This window comes from Protopterus annectens, chromosome 14.part0, assembly GCF_019279795.1.
Source record: "Protopterus annectens isolate FY-2018-M chromosome 14.part0, PAN1.0, whole genome shotgun sequence".
NCBI classification, from domain to species: Eukaryota; Metazoa; Chordata; order Ceratodontiformes; family Protopteridae; genus Protopterus; species Protopterus annectens.
Window position 1 is genome coordinate 405,033,915 of NC_056748.1, and position 24,618 is coordinate 405,058,532.

General features: G+C 38.0%; 1 protein-coding gene across 1 annotated transcript in view; it reads right to left on the bottom strand.

Moving 5' to 3' along the window:
• DOCK1 (dedicator of cytokinesis 1) overlaps window positions 1–24,618 on the bottom strand; it is a gene marked incomplete in the record, with an annotated part of 4,741,214 nt that overhangs the window by 911,421 nt on the left and 3,805,175 nt on the right. Inside the window, 2 exon segments of the mRNA XM_044056178.1 lie at window positions 17,917–18,073; window positions 18,275–18,360. Of these exon segments, the coding sequence (XP_043912113.1) occupies window positions 17,917–18,073; window positions 18,275–18,360 (243 nt within the window).

Genomic DNA, 24,618 nt, shown 5'->3' on the forward strand with positions numbered 1-24,618 from the left:
ATGCTAAATGTACTGCATGGAGAGTACCAAGCAATTTGCTAAATTATTAATAAATTCATTTTTCATCAAAACAAGCACAGGTAAATTAGGGTTCCACTATAAACTGTTCAAGATGCCGTGTCTGATCAGATGGCTAACAGTTACATGCTGCTCTGCTTGTAATGAGGCCTTGAAGAGGAACTATGCAAAGAACAGTCTGCAATGCAATTAGTAACCAAGTGATTAATACACACTTACAACTAACCAAGAGAACAGTGGAGGTGGATACCGAAACTGACATTTTCCTGCAGTTTTGATTGTGAAAGTATTACACTGTTTAGTTATGGTCAGTTAGTTACATTGTTTAAGAAAGGTTACATTTATTTTGCTGGTCATGAATGAGAGAGAGAATTCAAGCTGACCAACTAGCAAGAGCACTTTTATCACATTATCTCACTGTTTGAATTGTGAGTTAGAATATTACATTAATGGTATATTTATTTTTACTGGGATATTTAAAAAAGGGAAACATATATAAGCCACTAGACGCAAATCTTCTTCGGAAGATAAATCGACAATTTTATAATATTTGTTACTGATTGAAGAAGTAAACAAAGAGGCAAAATTAATACCACGGGTTCAAAAGACATTTTGCAGTCTGCATCCGATACTATGACTAATACAGATTTTTTTTCTCACTCCCCCACCTCTGGGGCAACATGCCCAATAATTCCACTACCTCTACCCATCTGGCCCATTTGCTCCTACAGGGGCTGAAGCTAGACATCCCTGGACTAGGTAACAGATCTACGGCCAATGTGTTCTGCCAGGAAAGCCCTATTCATCCCTCTGCTGGTGAGAGTCAGGTAACTGGAAGCAGGTCACACAGCTGGTTTCCTGGAATGGTATCTTCTAGATTGCCCAGAAATTCAAATGGCTACCTGGTAAGATGTTTGTGTTACCTCACAAACCTCACTTTCCACCACTTAGCATAAAAGTCCCTTCATAACATTTTGCAAGTCAACATGTTCACATATGATACATCCAACCAGCACTAGGTGTCACTAATGCTTCTGGCATAGCAGCCCCCCCCCCAAGGATAACTAAGCTGGCATCCATCATTTAAGTGCATCCTTCTCCACAAGTTCCTCAAATGGTCAGTGCCACCAATCGGAGCAGGTTCATCTGGGCTATATTAAGGGTTTCATCCCTTATTTATTTATTTCACATTTGTTAACCGGGTTGGTCCAGCTAAGTTTCAAAAACCCATTTTCAGTGGAGACCGGAGGAGAAAAGCTCCAATAATGTCTACAACAATAAAAGTAAAAGAAACATAATGCATAAGATAAAATAGAGTACAAACTGAAATGCAGGTATACAGAACAAATTATAGCTGTCACATAAGAAAGTGTGAGCACTAAAAATATAAACATACAAACAGTTTAGTCACAGTGCTGAAAAGCTAGCATGTTCTAATCTTCTTCTTCTTTCGGCTTTTTCCAGTTAGGAGTCGCCACAGCAGATCACTGTCCGTTCATGATTGGCAGTGAAGTTTTACAGTGCTGAGTTGCCAGCCCAGCACCCAACCTTCCACAGAAGGCACACACATGCACGCACTCACACCTAGGGACAATTTAGAGTGTCCAATCCACCTACAGCATGTCTTCGGGATGTGGGATAGAAACCAGAGCACCCGGAGGAAACCCACGTGACCACAGGAAGGACATGCACACTCCACACAGAAGGCACCCCAGCCAAGAATCGAACCAGAGAACCTCTTGCTGTGAGGCGGCAATGCTAACCCATGCACCATTGTGGCTGCCCAAAAGCTAGCATGTTCTAATATTTGCAAGAATTAGAAATAATGCCAAGACACTTCTTAAGTAGAGGTTGTAGAATGTAAATAGAGGTATATGGGAGGTTCAGTGGGGTGATTGTGGTGACAGATCTTGGAGTTAAGCAGGTGATCTTTGAGTGTCTTTTTAAAGTTGTTGGCATGAGTTATACTTCTAATATGTAATGGTAGTCTGTTCCAGCTATGAGAGACAGAGTATCTATAAAGGTTTTTGACTATATTTTTACAGGGTTTATAGGTCAGTAGTAAGAGTTAGTTGGAACTACGAAGAGGACGATTGGGGGTGTAACAGGACAGATGTTTGGAAAGTGATGGGCAGGTAGTGGGGTTATTGAGAAGGGAGTGAGCACAGTTTGGAGTTGAGTGAGAGTAGTTCAAGCCGGTGAAGTTTATATACGGCCAGGCAGAGGTGGGAGGAGTAGGGATGATTTACAGCAAATGTAGCAACTTTATTGTATGTTGATTCGAGTTTGTGAAAAGGGGAAGATGTAGGTTATTCAGGATAGGGGAGGCACAGAGTAGGGTAAGAAAGTTTGTGCAAGGGCACGTTTGGATTCTGCACTAAGGCATTTTTTTTATTTCTGTCTTTGTAGGCCTTATTTTTGGTGGGTTTTTGTGATGCTTTTTTGGACATGTAGGTCAGATTTTAGTTGGTCATCATTACTGGTGCAGAGGAGTTTAGTTTGTGTTTCAACTTTTATAGTAGTGTTATTAAAAGAAGAGATTGAAAAGGTAGATTTACAGTGGGAGAGGGAGTTAGGCAGAAAAAGGAGGAGCTTTGTTTTATTGGGTTTGAGGACGAGCTGAGCTGGTTGTCATTGAGCCCATCTTTCTACAGAAGAAAAGGAGTTTTGTGTAGTAGTTAACAGGTCTGACCAGTTTTCAGAGATAGATATTAACGTGGAGTCATCTGCATATTGGATGATAGAGGAGTGACCACAAGAAATATGGAGGTTACTGGTAAATATGTTGAAAAGCAGAGGGCCATGGATGGAGCCTTGGGATACCCCAGTTTGGATAGAGAGGAAAGGGGAGCAAGAGTTAAGCCATCTTATTGTCTATAGAGAGGTAGCTGAAGAAGTATGTTGAGGGCCGTGTAGCAGAGATTGAGACAGGATAGTCTGGAGAGGAGTAGAGTGAAATACAGTGTTGAAGGCTTTAGATAGATTGAGGAACAGACAAGATACACATTTGTTGTTGTCTCTGGTCATAGTAACAGTTTCAGAGAAGGAAATAAGGACAGTGGAGGTGCTGTGTTTAGGGCAAAATTTTGTAGGACTGAGGAGATTTTCTTAGATAAGGAATGTATTTAATTGAAAGTGGATACATTTTCAAGGATTTCAGACAGAGGAAAGAGAGAATAGCAATGGGTCTTAAGTTGCTAGGTTCAGTTGAATTACCACCCTTGTGTTGAGGTATAATGTAGAAAGATTTCCAGAGGTCGGAAACTATGAATTCTTGAATATTTCTATTCATTAAAATAGAGACAGCAAAAGCAATAGTCAGCAGTTATTTTAAGGAACTGAGGAGGAATTTGTCAGTAGAGAGAGAGCAGGGTTTAAGTTTCAGGAGTAGTTTTCTGATGTAGGAAATAGAGACAGGCTTGAATGAAAAAGTGTTGGCCTTGGCAGTCTGAATGAAAAAGTGTTGGCCTTGGCAGTCTGAATGAGAGGGGTAGAGTGGTTTGTGTTACAGGCATCTGTAGTAGAAGAGGAGTTATTAGGAATGAACTTGGAAATAGTCTCTATGAAGTATTTGTTAAGAAGGGTTGCAGTCTCTGTTGGGGTGCTGTTAGAGAAGGGGTTGGGGGTAACAGGATGGAGAATTTTATTAATAGTACTCCAAAATCTTTTAGGATTGGTGTAATGTTTAGTTTGAGCTTAGATGTAGTAGTTTTTCTTATTGTGGTGGATGTTTTTTTTTTGATGAGGTCACCAAGTTCTCTGTAGTCTTGTAATTGTGAGAGTGATTTAAATTTTAGCCAGAGATTCCAAGCCTCATCTCTTTTTGCCATGAGGGAGAGCATATTTCTAGTGATTCAGGGGGCATAGCTGGATTTTACCCCCTTTTTCCTTACGGGAGCTAGGGAGTTCAGGATGTCAAGAAAGATGTGGTTAAATATAAGTACAGCTACATTAATAGGCAGAGAGTGCGGGAAAGAACAGTTGATAAAGGAAAGATAATTATTCAGAGTATCTGGGTTAAAGTTGGTGAGCTTTCAACAGTCTTTGTAGAGGTGAGGTCTCTATAGTTGAGGGGAGTATCAATAGATGCGAGTTGGTAGGTGGTTGTTTATAGTGCTGGAGGGGGTACAGGGATTATGGTACATGTGAGGTTTGTTAGTGAGGATCCAGTCTAGAGTGGACATGGGTATGTTTTTATGTAGGTAGGTGGGGGTAGAGATCAATTGGGAAAAGCCATGGAGATTGATGCTGTGTTTGGGGGAGTGAATATTTAGGTCATTCCCATCTATGTTAAAATCTCCAAGGATTAAAGTTTCATAGGCAATATTTAGTGATAAACAAAAAAGTACTTGTTCAGGGATTTGGATGTTTTTACCTGGTGGAATGTAGATGGATGCAACAGAAATTTTTATGTGGGTATTTAAGTGACAGTTTAGAATGAGAAGCTCAGGAGGTTGAAAGTTTGGGATGGAGACAGTATGTGGGGAGAGATTAAGCTGTTCAGAATAGAATATAGAGACACCACCACCTTTTTTGGAATTCTATCTAGTCTGTACATATTAAATCCTAGATGTAAGATTTCAGTATCTATAATGCAAGGTTTAAGCTAGTTTTAGATAGAGCTAGGATTTGGGGGTTGTTAGAGGCTATCCAGGAGTGAAAGTCTGTAATTTATTGACTAAGCTTTGCGTGTTTAATGAAAGGATGGTTAATTGTTTTGAGGGAGGGGATGGAATGCTTGGTGATAGCAGAAGGGATGCAGGGGTAGTATTAGAAGAGAGGATGAGAGTGGTAGGGGAGGGTGGGTCTGGGTTTGGATGAATGAAACCGGAGAGGAGTAAACAAATGTTGACAAGGATTGGTTGAGGATTGTGGAGGTCATAAGTTGAAAGTAAGTTTCAGTTTTGGAGAAGTAGAAGTAGTGGAAATGATGTAGAGTTTGAGAAGGTAGAAGTAGGAGAACTGGAACAATGAGGATGAGATAGTGTAGAAATGATTATTATTATTTATAGTATGTAGACAGGTGCTGAACGGAGTTGGTTGAATATGGTTTAAGTTACAATGATAGCTAGTGAGGAAGGAAAGGAAGAAGAACAGTGGAGCTAGAAGGTGCGGGAAGAACATGATTAGTGAATGACTATCTAGTGTCAGAACAGAATTGAATAGTGCAGTGGAAAATGTGGGAATAGTGCAAAATGGGAAAGGAAGTATTAAGTTTGTAGGGGAGGGGAAGCAGATGTAATGGCAAAGTGTTAAAGAGGGGGTAGCAAGGTGATAGGTTGGAGTGAGGGTTGAGGTTATGTAATGAGGCTTGGGTACAAGTCTAGATGCTGCAGGGGTGGATGGGAATGGAGGTAGGGTAGGGGTGTGGAGTGAGCCTGTGAGTAGCGACAGCAAACAGAGCAGGGTGACCTATTTCAGGGAATGCATGCAAGCAATAAAAATGTCTACAAAAACAATCAGAGACCTGGGAACAGGAGGACAGGTAAGTAATGTATGAGTGAGTCCTATAGTCAAAAGGAACAGGCAGAAATTAGGAGAAATACAAAACTCAAAAGAAGCAGGCAGAAATTAGGAGAATTTAGACTAGGGAATAGTCTACTAGACATTTAACAAGGAAAGAGGAGTGTTACTAACAATATGAGGAGGAGGGAGTTAATATAAGTTTATATGCAGCCTAGTGTAAACACTATTACAGAGGGGAAGAGAGAATAAGGGTAAAAATAACTTGGAAGTCATGGGGGGTATACAGTGCAGCTGTCACTACTGATGCAGAGCTCAACCAAAAGGCACTCCAAGTACCCATTTGCTTAACAAAGCAGTAGCTACTGAAAGGATTAAAAGACAAAATTCAGTGGAGTTTAGTTAAAAATAGCCATTGTAAGCACCTGGATAGAAGCAGATAGGCTGTGGAGATGATCAATTAGTAGTCCAAAAGTTTTTTTTAAGTTTATATTTTTGGAGTGTCCACATGCTTAAGCATGGGGAGGGGAACAAACCGGACCCAGAATGTAGTCATGATGTACAGGCACTAAAGGAAAATAAAAAAGGAAAAAAATTGTAGTAAAAGAGTTGGACAACCTCAGTGAAGCAAAGATAATATCAATGTCATTCATGTTGTATTAACTAACACTAGGCAGCAGAATTACTTAGCAATAGCATTCTAATAATAGTTCAGTTATACCTCAACTACAATCAGTAGACAGATTGCAGATAAACACAGATAACTAATAATTCCCATTTGTACAAAAACAGCTAAAATATATCAATTGACTGCAGAATACAAAAAGAAACACTAACTGTAGCGCTATGCCACAGTGCAATGACTAAAGAACTTTTAATCTTTAGCATAGGACCATGACAACTAAACAGTACTGTAACATTTCAGTGATCTCCTACAGTTTACACAAGAGTTAAAGATACCAAACTCTGGTAAACTATAAGTTATACGCTGGGAAATCTGCACTACGTAGATACATTTAAATAAAAACAAATACCTAATTTAGCTTAAATTCATATCTTCTACATGGAAAGGATTTAAAGGAGATAAAGTCAAATCTAGAAACCTCTCTCACTTTGTTTTCACTTGGTCAGACAAAAAAATTAGGCCTTTTGGTGGCCATCAGTACACCTTTGCTTATAATTACTTCAGGTGTTTAGAATATTAGCTAAATATTTACTTTAATGCAATAAATCCGTTCAGCTGGGGATCATTATTCTTTAATAAACAGTACATCTTGTACCAAATATCATTACTTAACTAATGTTGATTACAAAATATATATATATATATATATATATATATATATATATATATATATATATATATATATATATATATACACATACATACATACACACACATGTGCTTATGCCTGTGAAATATTATGACATCAGTACCATTTGTACATAGTCAGACTAGCTTGAGTTTAAAGCAGTATTCATATGTGTGGACATTGAACATAGTTTCATTCAATTCTGGTTCTGTACAGCAGCAAAACAAGCAAATAGTGCACAGGCAGAATTCCAGGTAAAAACTTGAACTTTAATCAAAACAATAAAAGCATAAACACATTAATGGTTCATTGCATTTTCATCAATGAATAGACTTCTTCAGATGCAGAAAATAAATGAACTTTAATAATCCTTTTAAATACTCGAACACAAGAATATGTCAAGCAGTTATCCAATCAAACAATCACCTAATAAAATTTGCATAACAAAAAACAATAAGACAACTAGTAATGTTAAATGCTACGTATAAATAATCAAAACATTAAAATGTTAAAATACCAAGAGCATAAATAATATAAGACATGGCACCATTCTGAAAAATGGGTCTATATTATAACCTCAAATGATTAAAAGAGCAAATACTCTTTAATCGACCCCTTAAAATCAAAATCACTAAATCCCGAACACACAGAACAGAGATTTTTTTTTCCCAGGGGAAAAAAATCACTGGGCAGTTTCTGGGACTTTGCCATTTCCTTCACTGTGGTGCGATCTTGTAGTTGGTATATTTAAGTAGAGAGGGTGTTGTGGGTGAAGCCCCCAATTTTATTTTGTGATTGGAATTTTTTTTTATTCTTTTGCGGAGCAGCAATTTTTTTTCCTGGGGAAAAAAAATCTCTGTTCCATATGTTTGGGATTTAGTGCTTTTGATTTTCAGGGATCGATTAAAGAGTGTTTGGTCTTTTAATCATTCGAGGTTATAATTAAATAATCTTAAATAATATACAAAACCCTAATTTCCATGGTAAAAAAAAAACTCCATATTGTGGCTGAACATAGATACTTTCTAAGTAAATAAAATTCTTGTAATAAATTTAAAAATATCCACTAAAACATTAAAATCACTATCTAAAACATGTATTACTATGTTTTGTCCAAACAAAACTACAATCTGGCTGATCTCATTTTTAACACAGGAGCTAAAGACACATTCTCATTAAGTCTGATAAACCTATTTGCTTCCAAAATCAACTTCCAGTATAATTCTTTGTATTCTATAGTGGTCTCCCAAGGTCCACCACTTATGTCTGTGGGAACTACTTCTAAAACAAAAACTGGAACTTAGCCTTTTCACAAATTTTTGTGTGTTTAAATAACATGTTCCTTTCATTGTTGCTCCTTATATCATAATAATGTTCATAAATTCTAGTTTTTAATTTCCTTTCCGTCTTTCCCAGATAAAAGGCTTCACAGGTCTCGCACAAAGCAAGATGCACCAAACCAAAAGTATTGCAGTTAGAAAAAAAATTTTGCTCCTAAATGTTTTTTCCTACTTTTAATATAAACCTTACCCCAAAGAAGTCTTTTCATTGATGAAAACGCGGTGAACTGTTAATGCGTTTATGCTTTTAATGTTTTGATTAAAGTTTGAGTTTTTACCCAGAATTGTGCTGGCGGTTCCTTGTTGGTGCTATTTGCTTGGTTCTTAGCAATTTTTAGCACCTTTTCTCCTGATCCTTTGAACAGTAGTATAACACTAGAGAATAACAGTTGTAGAGGTTTTATTTTAGGGTTCTGAACAAGGGAAAACACTTGGACTTGAAGTTTGATAAAAAAAACATAGTAATGCCTTTCTGTTTCCTGATGTCAAAAACAAGCAAATGGGCTACAGTGTGAAGAAAATTTAAAACAGAAAAGGCAAATAAAACTATTATTTTAATATTTTAGGTCTATAAAAAAAATCACATCTAAAAGAATCACTGAAAAGAATATTTTGACAAAAATATTACTCAAACTATAGGGTGGTATTTATAGTCATTACGAGAATGTGTTAAGGCCATCAGCTTTGTCCACGGATAAGCACAGCAAAGGCATGATTCAGAGAGGCCACTCATGCTAACCCACAATGGCCATGAATAAGCACAAGGAGATGAAGACAGAGTAAGATGTAAATGAAGACGGATGTAAAACAGTGCATGTCAATGAAGCATTCTCTCAATTATGTGTGCTTCATAGAGAAACTTTCCCAATTTTCCACTCTGTCTGCAATGCAGATACATTATATACAGGGAAGTCTCACCATTCCCGTTCTGTAATGTGTAAAGATGGTATTGCTTGCAGCTAGCCTTGGTATTTCCTACTGTGAGCTACTTGTTTTGTTTGAGCCAAAACCATATGCACCCAGCAGCATGGCCAAGATGGTGGAGATATAGACAGGCGATAACTCACTATAACTTTGATAATCAAGAGATACTTGATAGGCTTACAGTGGACAGGGATACTATAAGGGTCTTATAGACTACGTATGAACCCCATAGGGGTACTGGAGGAATGTGTGGACTTTCTATTCCTGTGGATACTAATGTTAGGTACAGCCAAAATTATAATTTTCACAGGGACCTTCCAAATACAGACTGAGGACACATTTGGTATCTCACAGGCTTCTGCCTTGAGGATACTGCAGTAGTTTTTGGATATACTCATTTGCAGCAGTACATATTATGTCCTGGTGTCACCTTAAGACTGAGCCAGGATTATGCATCACTTTTATGGGGTGGCACATTCCCCTGAGGTACTCAGTGTAACAGATTACACACATGTTGCAATTAGGGTCCCTTCTGATCTACAGGGTGAGCAGTACCATAAAAGGAAGGGCTACCACTTCATCAACTGTCAGCTAGTGTGTGAATCATGGGGGTGCATCACCAATATCTCTGTCCCCCATCCTGGCAGGGCACACAATTTCCTTATCTGGCACACTAGCTCATCCTACTGCCTCTTCTTGCATGGTAGGATGCCCACTGATCATCTTGTTCATAAGTGTGAATTTATTTTTCTATTTTATTTAAGATGTTATCATGCTAAAATGTACTGCTGAATACTAAGACACTTTTAATTTGTTTTGCCCCCCCCCCTTTTCTTTTTTTCTCTTGCAGGTGATGATGTATATCCACTGGTGCTATGGATCATGATACCAGTGAGAAATCTAAGTGGAACTGCAGGAGAGACATACAACACATTCCTGTCTCAGGCACCTATTGTCATATGGAGGGTCTTTATAGCCTCCTGCAGAGTCAAATTAGGTGCATGCATGAATCTGGTGGTGTCCTTCAGTATGATTCAATTACTGCAAATACAGGATGTTTACTACATATTTCATTCTGCATAGATTGATTATGCAATAGTCTGTCGGTGAAAAGATACATATTGTCACAGTAGCTTCCAATTCCAGTCCCACTTTGACTAATGATGACCAGCTGGCAGCAGTAGGAAGGGACTCCATGTGGCATGCTAATGCACTGCACATGTGAAGAGGCAGTGTCTAGTCCAGAACTATGAACAACAGCGTTCAGATTAGTCTTTCCTTTCTTGTTAAAAAAACAGAGTATAATTGATGCATGCAGTGATATCTGTGGACAATGCTGTGTAGTGCATGGTCTACTGTCACTGTTCATCTGACATTCCTTTTCAACTTTGAATTATTTATTTTACTTAAGAACTACTACTCATAGTATTGTATGTAAAAGTCATGCCTGAGGGCTCACTGACTCTTGTTCAGTGTCATTACAAAGTTGATATCATACAAGTAATTATCACTAACTGTTTTGCAGAATAAACTCTTGTAAAGTGTTTGTCTCAGTCTGCACATAAAGAATGCCCTCAGATGTTTTAGTTAATAAAAACTGCTAATTCAGTATTTAACATGAGTTCATGCTTTGCATTTGAATGAAGATGTACCATATTGTTTTTTACATTATGCAATGCTTTCTCAGTTTAAAGTATGTTCCGTTGAGGTCCTACATATTAGACTCTTATTTTGTCATACACAATTTGTGGTCTCGGAGACAAAAATATCATCATATGGGCAGTGGTGAGGGTGAAGTGGCAGCAGTGTTTGTTTAAGTGGCAGAATACTCATTTTAGTCTAATTTTCTCACTGCTGTGTTTCCATGAAAACTTGTGTATTACTATTTGTAAGTTGTTGGGAAATGCCACCTGTATGAATGGCAATGTATAGAGCAGTGGTGATAATGACTGCAATCATATGTTATGACAAACATTTCTTTCCACACAGTTCCATGAGGTTTTAAGCAGTACTGTTACAGGAATGAAATACAAACAGTTGAAAAGTGTCCAAAGACCCACCACCATTTTTTTTATGTAAGATTTAACTGCAAGTTAAACAGTTACTTGTGTTTGCAAAGGACAAATTGTGAGTAACAGATGTGTCACACTTGATTCCCAGTAAGTCAAGGTCAAAACTGTACTCTAATTCCATTGTTTAGGATTACAGGTATTCATTTTTATTGATGTTTTGTATGTATAGTTTAGATAACACTTTAATGGTCATGAACAAAATAATTTTTTATGGATTTTTATTCTCTTCTTAGCATTTTTAACTAACTGCTTGATTAACTGATTCATTCATTTAGGGTTGATGTGTACTTAAAATATGGGTTGTTGAGTGTATAATTATTCTGAGGAAGTTCCAAGTAGAAGGGATGACTGCGCTTAACGTTTTTGAATAAACACAACTATTTCTTCTATATTCATTTGGCATTTAAACTGGTGGTTTACTATCAATACAGAAACATTTTTTCCATTTGGTGTTGCCTAGGACTACATGGAACCTTTTTTGGTTTAAGGTTAAAAATGTCATAAACATCTCCTAAAGACAGGTTAGGTGACAGTGCAAATGATTTTGAAGAGGGGGCTGTCATAAGAGCTGGATAGTGACTTGGTACAATGTCATGACCTACTTGATGCTGGTGATCCTGTAGACACAGATCTAACACTTCTGTGGGAATGAGATCAGGACCTTGAATGAGAGGTTCTGGTAGGTGTAGATGAATGCTGATAAAGACTGCATGAAATCTGTTATGCTTGTTCCTCCAACTGTCAGTAATTTTTTGAGAAGCACTTGTCTTGTGTGATCTGACCCACGTGTCCGGACAGTAGCCCCTTCTTCCCTCTCAGGACTGACTCATGCTGGGTTCTGATAAGTCATGGATGTTTGGTGGCCCATCATACTGCACATCAGTGTGTTAAGGCATTATCCTTACTCTGTGCCATTTCCAAATAGTGCTGGAAATCCTCACACATACCTGGAGGACTCTGACCATTTTCAGCTGACTCTCTATAGCAGTGCTCTGAGTCTTAATGTCAAAGCACATTTGCTGTTAGCCAGCCAATGATTTATCTGTTTCTTATGGTAGCTTTAATAAATTCCTGTGCCAGGCTCCCCTTTGTAAGGGTATCACTGTAAATACTGCTACCTCTGAATGTCTGCCATCATCCGCAAAGTGTTTATCTGGGCTTAGAGATACTGATGTAGAGTTGCAAAGCTTTTCCTCCTGTACAAGTATGATTATGTCAGTATGTGCTTGACTTTGTGAAGAGCTGTCACTTCCTGCAGAGTTACTAACATGTTGTGGGGTATGCGATCCAACCATTAAACTTGCAGACTACGTACCACTTTCCACAGGCTGCCTCATAAATATAACTATGTTATCATCACCTTCTTAATCTTCAACAGCTATTCTACTGCTGTCCTCCAAACCTATTGGTTTAGTGTAATTGTTTGTGCTGCTGACCCTTAAAAAAACTGATCTGAAAACAATAATGAAGAAAAAGCATAATCAATGGATGTTTATTAAGGAGGTCACTTAACATATACACTGCCTTCATTGTCATTTTTTTACAGATGTGGAAGGTTCACCTATTAACAGCAATTATCTTATGTTTTTATACATTCCATGTTAGCATTCATTTCTGTATATAAATATATGTTACTGTTTTTAAACCAACCTTCCTGAGCAGATTGTCTACTGCTGCTGTGGACATTGGTAATAGCCAGTGTTCAAACCACCGCTGATTATTCCAGTGCCATCTTTTGTGTCAGTCATCCTCACAGACTGAGAAGTATTTCTCATCTGGTGTTAAAGTGCTAATTGTTGGACCCCGACCCCCCCCCCCCAAAAGTACTGGTACAGGTAATTTCATTCTTCCCCACTTTGCTTCTAGCACATTCTACCATTTCATTTGCCCTATCCTTGGACTATGTTAATGTGTGGTTTCTTCCACCAACTGCATTAATGTCCAGGACAACTCGATTTCAGGTTTTTGTCTTATCAGCTTGTTTGGACCTTTCTTTAACAGACATTTACCGTATGTCTTAAGGGCTGCCATGAGAATGCAGTTTTCCCTATGCCTGAACATAACCTCTCTCAACTAAATCCCTTCTTCTGCATATGAAAAAAATATGCCACAGTCATATTCAAAAATATTTGATGTAATCATCAGTTTAAACAACACAAAAATGACAGTGTGCCTGTCATCCTCATAAAAAAGTTAGGTAAAATAAACCCCAAAATTATATACACACAAAAAAAAAATCTCAGTCTAGCAAAGTAAAATTGTGTTACAGTAATGTCTGTAGTATCATAAATACATTCACAACAGTAAAGCAATCTCTTTGTTAATACACTCATCCTTCCCCGGTCCCTACCAATGTCTTTTATTCATAATACAGTAGTTTTCTTTCTTCAGCGGCACTCAGAAATATCCAGTTGTTGAGCCACAGCACATCATTACCACTTCAGTAATTCCTACTTAAATCACTGCATCTCTACCATGTATTCATAAGCACTCAGAGAGACCAGAGTAAATCCTTATCTCAATGATCACTAATCATTTTCACTGCTGCTGCTGTAATGACTTTCCTTTTACAAATGATAGCTGCACAGCAGTTACTAAAGCCATTGTAATATGCCCATCATATCAGTAACACAAACACTTCTTGAAGTGAACTCAGCTATCTCACATAATTTTGAAGGGTTTCATATTAATTTGCAATATTTCTGTTATTTTTTCTTGGTTTAGAACATCTGCCATTTCCTAAGTCATTTGCTGCCTAACTCAAGTAATCACAAGTTAGTATCACAGCTTTAAGCTATTTCACATGAATTCAGGTCCAGTTATGTGTTCTGTATGCTAATGCGGCCATTTTACATTTATCTCTATGAACTGCAGTAATACACAAATGTGTACAACCACTTATGCATGTAATTTATTCTCAGCTACTCATGAATTCAGCCTCATCTTGACATGAGCACACTGGGGACAGTGATGAAATCCACAATAGTCCCCAACATGCCACGAGAATGCACAGACATCCTCAGGTATGCTCAAAGCTGAACATATTTAGAAAACAGAGTCATATGTATGACAGTTTATACGACCATGAAGTATGATCTCTTCCCATATAACATACTCTGGGGTACACCTTCTCATCTCAAACTACTCAACATTTAATAAAAGTTGGTACTTGCGTGCATAGTTATATTTATTTATGCAACCCTCCCCCAAAAAAAAATAATCACTGAAAAATATAATGCTGTTGCTCTAATGCATGAATAAATGACACACATGTGCATATGTAACTGCCAATATGTTTCTGTAATGTTATTATAATATGCAAAAGAAAACAAAGATCTGTATACATACGGAAAAATATATATGGAATGTTTATGCACAAATGTAGAACATGAACGCGTATAATACTCTGCATATACATGTCTGTAAATCACAAATATACATATGCTTGAGTACACTCACAATTACTTGATGTATTTATACAGAAAGCAAAAATAATTACAAAAATGATTTCTATGTAATTTTATTTAATTCAAAATAAACTTAGGTAGTAGTTAAATTACATTCAGATAGATTTTGTAAAGAATGGATTTTGTTTGGGTAGGACAGAAAAAGAATTCTTAGCATCATAATAGTATGAGACGGCCATTTCTTCCAAAATATTAACTGCATGTATAAGATGGCTGAACACTCAGTCGGGCACCACACCCTAGTCAGAGTGGAGATTGGGAAAGGGGTTGGGGTTGCAGTGCAAAGTGAATGAACTGCATATACTTTAGAGAAATAACCAGTTGTATTACTTCTGTATACATTTCTAGATCATCTTGTTATATACTTAGAATTATTAGGCAGAAAACTATCAAAGCACGCACTTTTGTACAGCTAAGGATCAGAAAACTTTCCCAAATTATTATATGCGTCTGTGCATAATTTTGTACAGCTAAGGATCAGAAAACTTCCCCAAATTACTACATACTTCTATGCATACCTCCCAACTGTACAGATTTTCACAAAATGTCCAGATTTTTGCCTCATATTTTTGGCTTGTATTTGCATTTTTCTGGCAAACCATTGTCAAATCATTGTGGACTGAAGTCAGAAAAAACAGTAACAGACATTTGAGGTTAAGACTTCATGTCCTTCAAAAAATTCATGATAATGCAAAAGCTGTTATTCTATCAACTTTCTAAGTATGTAAGAGCAATATTTGAAAAATCTCCCAATTTTTGGGCCTTTGTCCACCCATTAATTGACTTTGTCCAGATTTCTTGCTTTAAGAGGTTGTGAACTATGCTTCTGTGAGAGAACCCCTTCTACCTGAACAAACTTCATAGAATGATAGATACAAAGTGTAATAGTTTAAAATCACATTTCACCAGAAGTGTAACAATTTGTTTATAACTTTCAGTAAGGGGAAGAATGGCACAGTATGAAAATACAGATATTAAAACAAATGTGTAGTAAGCAAGTACAACAGTGAATAAAATGTGCTTTGCATATTATTACTAGTGATACAAGTGATATTACAGAAAACAAATTCATGAAATACAGGTAAGCAACAATGTCTTCACTTTGTAGTAAAGGAGGTAATTCGATCCAACAAAAATCAGCAGAAAAGGAGAACCACAAAGCTGGTTGAAGAAGCTGGTAAGCAAGAATAAAGTGGTAAAACCGTACTGTGTGTTTAACAGATTTCATTAATATATATATAATGGAATAATTTATAAACCATGGTAACCAAAGGACTAACAGTGCACTCAGTATGTTACTGCAACCAGATATGTCAAAATATAACTGCAATATTAGGTCTAACTGATTTTATGAGATGCAGTTATCTATAAAGGGTATTTTCAGTACAATATTGCAAACAATGCATATTAGGCAAAAATATGATCATTCATGTGTGTGTAGCAGACTACAAAATGTAAATGAAAATGTGCATAAACACTTCCCATATCAGTAGTCCCATGCCTACATAAGCACTTCCATACATTCTGTTTTACTTCGATAAAGATCTATAAAAATCAAAAAATATTTTAAAGTAGAAATTGAATGCTAGGTAACATGATGTATTAATTTATGGTGCATAATTTTGCCCCCCCCCCTTTCCCTTGTATTTTTCTTACTTAATTTTGCATTCTTTTTTTCCTTTTTATTTTCTTCATCCCATTTACATTTTTTCTTAGATACAAAATCCCCAGAAGCAACCCAGGGACGTATCTCCCCAGTTTGGTAGCATTCACCCTCTGTCCATCCAGGGATGTCCTTGCAGGATCGGAACAGTAGTACAGGTCTTGCAGGTGCCCCAACATGAGGCAGCTTGGCAAGCCTCACTGAATGAGACTTCAGAACTTGGTGGAATTCATGCTGGAGCAGGTTGTGGACAGACTGATTCAGCTAGGTGGAGCCTCTCTTCAGCATGTTACAGACATGCCGTCCCAGTTGGAGTCTACCACCCTACCACCACAAAATTTGGGCTCCTCCACTGCAGTAGTAATGTTTGAGACTCTGTGGACTGGGGACTCCTACTGGCACCATTCTTCCTCACCCCTTTTTTCCCCCCTTACTCTTTCTCTTACAGCATCTTACCTATTGCCACTACACTCTCAACTGAACAATAAAAATGGGGGGGGTCTATCCCCTAACAAAAACATAGTGCCCCTCTTCTCCCACCTCCTCCAGCACAACATTCTTAATGTAGTCCTGCTTTGTCTTCTTTGTCATGTCTCCCTTTTTTTCAAACTTTCCTATGTCTCCCTTTCCGTTCCTTAATGTAACTAACACAGGGTCAACATAAGGATATCTCTGTATGAAACATTTTAAAGCCCTTTATATTTTGAAATATTAATAATAAATCTAATCAGTCTGCTGTTTGCCATAGGTCCTTCAAGTATGACTATGCATAGATGCATTTGTCTAGAATATCCGCATACTATGTAATGCAAAGCTTACAGCTTTCATGTAGTACTTCATATGAATTTAACACTTAACTTTAGGTACTTTATAATTTTTCAATAAGGAGGCATATTTTTTAAAACACCTTTGCTTTTTCTTAGCGTGAATAACCTGTGCTTAGCTTATTTGCAAAACCGGAGGTCTTCATAGATAACCACAACATAGCTATGAAGTGCTAGACAATGAATACCACCCACTGTGTTCCAAGTGTTGCTGCCCACCAAGGAAATACTAATCTACAAGTTATCCTTATATCTACAGGACTTGTTTTTACTGTTTAGACTAGTATTACATCTGATAAATCTATAGTCTAAAGGATGTTTTGCTCTGTAAACACAGTTCTTAACTGAATATCAAATGCTTGTAAATTGTATGCTTTTTATAATACCTGATTGCTATGAATGAAATGTTCACATCAAGCAGTCTGATGGACCTTTCTACTTCTTAGTACATGAATTCTGAATAAAGCCAAAAATAATTGGGGGAGGCAAAGGCCCAAAGTCAGAGAGATTTCTAATACTTCTCTTATGAACATAGAGGTTGCTAAAACAACAGGTTATGCATTATTGTGCATTTTCTGAAGGATATGCAGTCTGAAACTTTAATGCCTGGCATTATTTAGTGACTTCAGTCCCCAACTATTTACCATGAAACCACAAAATTTATGAGGAAAACAACAACACTATGAGGCAGAAATCTGGATATTCTGTGAAATTCTGGGCAGTTGAGAGGTATGCTTACAGCATAACCACAGTGTGTGTTCAAAGGAGGAGGTAAATTAAAAATACAGGAGAAACTCATGTGTTGAAAGAGCAGATCATAACCTATACTCACCAGTACATTAACAGTACAGCTCATACGGTTTTCTTTGTTTTCATCATGCATGATGGTTCTGTAGTCCAGAAGCCTCTCCATCAATCTATATACTAAGGTAACAAAAGCCTCACCACTTTTTGCAAGGTATTTGTGCTTTCTACAGTGTTCCAAAAGGCTAAATAAAGTTGAAAAAAAAATGATGTTATTCCCAAGCATGAAAATGCTCTGTGAAAAAATAAAATACAGACTTCAGATGTATAATGCTGCATCATTTAACATACGTTAACAGTGTCAGGGTTTCAGATGTCGCTTCTGTCTAATTAATGTCTGAGCCACCAGCATTGAAGCACAAAGCTTTGTTTTATGCAACACTTACATTTTCTCAAATAATACTTTGTACTGCTCATCTCCTCGGCCTCCTTCCACTTCATGATCCAGTTTGGTGATGATCGCATTTTCAAACTGTAATTAAACAGAGCAAGCATAAATAATCAGTGTGGTAAATATTTTATTGCTATAGATTCAGTGCTTCACACAGTGTTTAGTGAACAATGTAAGATAATTAAGCACTACTTACAAAAGCTTGACTGCCTTAAAAGAGCTTGCAAAACAGCACATTAGCTTATTTTCAACAATTTATGGTCACAGAAGGTGTTTACTTTCAAACAAACTACAAGTGATGATGTTAAATGGACCCTAAACATTGGCATTAAATAATTCCAATAAGGCAAATGTGTGAAAATAAGAGAAATAATGCAGACATTAGGACATAAAGCATTCCCATATTTATAGCAGCAGATAACACACTGGATGTGTCCTGAACTTGATAATGTTTAAGCTGAAATGTTACATTTTCAAGTTGACAAATCCATTTTTTTTCAAAGCAGCACATCTTCCAAGTATTATACTTATGTACTTAGGCAAAATGTCTTGACCTTCACATCTGAATTATCAGCTCAAGAAAGAATAAATGGAGTTCGCTAAGCAGTGCTAATTGTCCTTGAAATCTGGCCCAAAAGGGATCAGGCACTGCTGAGCTGTAGAAGTGCTACTGGCTAAGCAGTGGAGAAAAAGGAGGGAGAAGGTTGAGTCAGTACAGTAAAGTAGTGCTAAGGATAGTTAATGGCTTTTAGTCAGAAAGTGAGGTAACAAAGATGAGGTTCGGGGGACTAATTTATATATTGCGAGGGAGAGCGGTGTTTTTGACTTTTTGGCAAGGAGATTAGGAGCTTATGTGCACCCATTCTCAGTGCTCAAAATGCCCAGCAGAGAAGCTTTTGCTCAGGTATAAAGCTGAAGTTCTAGGGGAAATCTGGTTGCTTTAATGAAGCGGTAGGTCTAAATGCTCTTAATGGCTGTTTCTGGGATAACCACATTGTTTTGTATTACAGGAATTAGTTAGACCTTAAACACCTTTAACAAGTATTAATGGATTCAGGTAGTTGAGTGGTTTTGGTTAGTTCCCTTAGTGCTAACTCATGAGTACAGGTGGCAATCTAGTAGGGAAATACACATGGTTAGAGAAGTGGCAGTTTTATCTGTAACTCCAGACTTTGGTAGTTGCAGGCAAGGGGTTAGCTTTGTTGGGTTTCCATTCATGTGCTGGGTGAGTTAGTCCCTTCTCAACAGTCTCAGTGGTTAGTAGTACATATATGACTGTTTTCCCAGGCAGATGGTTGCAACAACAGCCACTAGTGGATGGTGTGCTAGCGAACAATCTCTGAAGCTGCTAGGTATGGGCACAGGGAGGCTATGGCTTGGGTGGGGGGTGGTTAACATGGGAGCTTATCCCATGGTCCCAGTCCTGTTCCATTTTATAACAACTAATAACTAAATACATATATAAAAGAAACCTTAGTGTTTGAGCATTCTTTAGGCTTCCCTAGATACTATGTCTGTTGGGTTATGCAAAGTTATTGCTGCCATGTTAAGTCATAAGTCTAGCAGGACAGCAGAGAGGAATGAGGTGAGTTCTCTTAGTAGCCCTCAGCATGCAGTTGGCTGCAATCCATGCTGCTAAGCCTCATTTCTTCTGTCAAAGGAGACAGTGAGAAAGGGGTCCTGCGGTGGCAGTCCTGCTTGGCTGATTAGACAGGGGATTGTTCTGCGGCTATCCATTTGCTTTCGACTGCTGCCAACAAGATAGTGGCAACAGCTTGGAGTTAGGTACTTTTATACAAAAGAAAATATATAACTTGAAGATGAGTGCAAAGGAGTGGATTTTGTAAAGAGGATATAGGCAGAAAGCAGATTAGTAGTGATTACTTCTTGCAGGATAATTATGAAGAATGAATACGTATTCCGAGTACTTTTTGTATTCCCATTAAAGTGACTCATGGGGCAAGAGGTATGCAGAGTGCCTTTTTCCTGATGCAGTGATATGGGCATGTATTTTCATGCCTCGGGCAGGTATAACATGTAGAATCGCAGATATGGAGGTAGAAAGAACTAACAATGCCCAGCAGTCTTCCTCTCTTGTTATATGCATGCCTTAAGGATCCTATGTTGGCTGCTAATGAAGCTGTTTGGGGAACAGCAGGAGTTGTCATACCCCTCCAATCAATCATATAGTGGTAGCAGAACATCCAGGGAATTGACTTCATTTTTGTCTGGTCCCCAAATATACTATTAGAAACTGAAAAGAAATGAAAAGTATTTTTTTCTTGTTTGTTTGTTTTTTTTCTGAGTTATTAAAGGGATAGGGAGTTAAATAGTGACAGGAATTTAGGTGTTCAGTCTTCATAATGTCACAATTTGCATGTTTATGTAAGGCCAGTTATATTGTTTAATGGTTGAGGATATCAGTAATAAAAGAAGGGCAGAGATGCATAAGCAGGCTACATGGTGTTTTACTCTGTGCAACACCCTGACGCTAGGATGTCACAAGGTGCCTTGCAGTTGTTTAAGCATTTGAAAGGTGGCCCCAGTTTCCTTACAGTGAGATCTTCCAACCTGAATCATGGTTTGGGTAAGGGATGTTGGTTTACTGGTACAAACACAACCTTATGTGAGCGATAGTTTAATGAGTTCCCAGGTGGAGGGCTGTCCCTGCTTGTTTACTGTTTTATATATATATATATATATATATATATATATATATATATATATATATATATATATATATATATATATAGTTCTGTTATGTTTGCTCTAAAAGCCAAAATGTTGAAAGCCAAAATGTCAAAACATATTTAATGCAGTGTTTGGGGGCAAGCCACTGTGAAACACCCATGTGCGGATACTACACTCCCCACACCTCTGCTAATTATATATCCCACCTCCAGGATTGCACAACAGTTGGGAAATGGCAAATTCCACTTTCAAAATGTTGTACTTTTGACATTTTGTACCTTCAACATGTTGAGACAGAACCATACATATTTATTTTTTTCATTTATTAGTGTGACCAATCAGCATCTGGACAACCCTACTGGTTATATTTTATACCCTGTAATTCAGGTAGTAACACATCTGTAGTTGGTAGTAGTCATGGATCTTGTGCAGTAGCAGCCCATGAAGTTGAGATGCCCTTAGATATTAACTGTAACACAGGTAAACTGCAATTAAAGTTATGTAGCTAAAAACTACTACAATGACTCCCCTTATGTGGTCTCAGCAGCCCATCATTCCACTGGTTAAATAGCTAACAAAGGGCAGTCATTAAAATGACTCTTCCTTTTAGCCTGTTCCTGTTGGGAGTCTCACAAGGCTCCATGCCTGACCTTATGCTACTTAACATCTTCACTAATGACTTTCCACACTAGCACCAAGCACGTGACCATTGTACAATATGCAGATGACTCTACCTTCATCTGCTCATCCTGAAACCTAGTTGATCTTCAACAGCAAACCCAGGAGTTTTCTCTGCAGTAGAAAGTTGTCTAGATAACCCCCAATTGATCTTGACCCCACCACCCAAGAAAAGCAAATTAATGGCAATTGTTTCATGGATTGATTGAGTAATTGTTAATTGTTTGTGTTTTCATATAAAATGGAGTTGTTAATGGTGTAAAAGTCATTCCCTTGAAGGCACCTAGCCGAGATACCAAGAAGCACCATTAAATAGCTTGAATTCACCTGCGTGGTTTGGCATATACATATATTTTTTTATTCCAGTTATTTTGCTCTGTTTTTTTTTTTTTGTTTATATTTTCAGTGGTGGTTTTTCATTTTATATTGCCTTCCACACATTTAGACCATCACCTGCACAGGGACAAAGGTGGAGTCGTCTCAATCTATATTAACAGCAAGCATAACTTTATGTTGGTCAAACAAACAGGATGCTGTCCTGGAATTTATCCACGTGCAAATCACTATAAACAAAGTCCCATACCATATCCTAGAAAGCTGTACCTCTCCTTCTATATCCCTACAATTCCAAAGTTCATACACAGACCTACTGGAAACACCCTATTCATAGGAGACATTAGCTACCCCACTACAGACTGGGAAATGCAAACTACCTTACACTCACAAGCACCCTTGACTAGGTAGTATGCAACAGCTTATTAAAACTCAATGCCCCTCCCACCCCAGAGTCCACAACAACCTATGCAGACCTATTCACAAGTACCCTGTACAACCATATAAACAGCTGTATAGTGGCTACTGTGCCTACTAGAAGTAAGCCCAAAATAAACCACACTGGTGGAATCCTAACCTTAATATGGTGTATAACAAAAGGAGAAAAGTCATGGCTAAAATCATGAAGGGCAACTCCCAGAATGATATGAGCTCTATAATTAAATTAATCAGGAAACTAGAAGGACTAATTAAGCCCAACAAGGCCAATTACAAGGTCAAGATAGCCGCACAGGCTGAAGACAACCACAAGGTTTTCTGTAGCTATGTCAGAAATCTCAAAGGCAGCATACATCAGTGTGCCGAAATGGGGCCAATGGTGCCTCCTTCACTAAGCACAGCAAAAGAGTGAATTTACTCACTGACAAATTTATCTCAACTCCCCCTGCCTCCCTCCATCAAAAGCCTTCTAGCACATCCCCCCAACTAAAAACAGGGAGCAGGTCCTGTCAGCTCTCACTAAGGCTAAAAACACTGCCACAATAGGTTGCAACAATATCCTGGGATGTCTCCTAAATAGCTGGGAAAATGACCTATCTGGAATAACTTGATTCACTTTTCAACTACAGTCTCAACACAGACTTTTTACCACAAGAATGGAGAACTGCAATGGTCATCAAACTTCCCAAAGGTGGACCATCAACTGACCCCAGAAACTACAGACCTATTAGTCTGACTGGTCTAATATGCAAAGCCATGGAACAAACTAACATGGAAATGATCAAAAAAGACACAACCTTCTGACACTAGACCCAACTCTGGTTGGCTTTGTCAAGGGAAGATCATGCCTACTAAACCTTGTGGACTTCTTTGAGAAGGTCACCAAGGCAATTCATAACAGGAATAAGATGCATGCTGCCTACCTGCACCTACTTAAAACTTCTGATACAGCACCACACCCAGATATAGTTTAAGTCACCTAACTGGGCCTAAACCTCTATATAACTCACTGGATTGTCAGCTGGCTCACACACAGAACCCAGAGAGTCAGGAATGTGATATCACCTCCACTAACAGACCAATCAACAGTGGGGAACCTTAGGGTTCTGTGCTTGGACTGATTTTGTTTGACATTTGACTTCTCAGAGGTAAAGGCTAGTGTCAAGGGCCTTTGGCTAACCAGGCTTGCAGGTTACTGCAAATTGGAACTATCATAAATTCAATCATGGCAACAAACATCTTACAGAGGGTCTGTCACAAAACTAAAACTCAATGTCAAGAAATGCATTATACTGCCTTTTGGAAAACTGCCACCCAGGCTAATTACAACACTGATCAGACATCCCCTAAGAGTTTACCCAGTAGTCAGGGATCTGGGAATGCAGTAAACTGACCTTTTATCAACATGTGTCCAAGGTAGTAAGAAAATCATTCTCTACTGCCCAGCTAATAAGCAAATGCATGGTATCCAGGTCCTAGGAAGTAATAGTGCCACTTTATTCATCTCTTATCAGGCCCATCACTGAGTATAATGCACTCTTCAGCATGTGCTTGACCAAACATGTGCAACAACTGGTATACCCACAAAGGTTCCTTACCAGAAGAATCCAGGGTATAAACACATTGCCCTACATGGATCGCCTTAAAGACCTATCCTATACTCTGTCTGCTACAGGTTACCAGGATGTGGCCTTTACCTGGGATACAAGGCATCCTCGGATCCACCTCTGATAGACCTTTTGCAAATCCACCAAATGAAAAGCATCAGAACCAGTATCTCCAAGGATTTAAGTTTTGCTTGTGATATAAATAAGACATTTTGTCAAGATGGATACCTGTCTCAGAGGATCCCATGATCTATCCCTAACCCTATTTAAGTGCAACCTTGACCAATTGGTGGAAAATCAGAAATTCACCTTTTGTCTGGTCACCATGGTTTTGATAGATAGAGGCAGACAGTAATGTCCAAACTAACTTACTCCCCACATAACTTCTAGAAACTTCATAACTAACATATTCCTTTCCTTATAAATGCCCATGATACATAGGGACACAATTGGGTTGGATTGCACGAGTGGACTTATAAAAGCCCTAGTGGTCATTAGCCTATGAACCTATAAACTATGAACTCTCATTTGAAATTATTCAATTATATGCACCTTCCTAAACAATTTGAAGTATTGTATATGATCTGGTAAC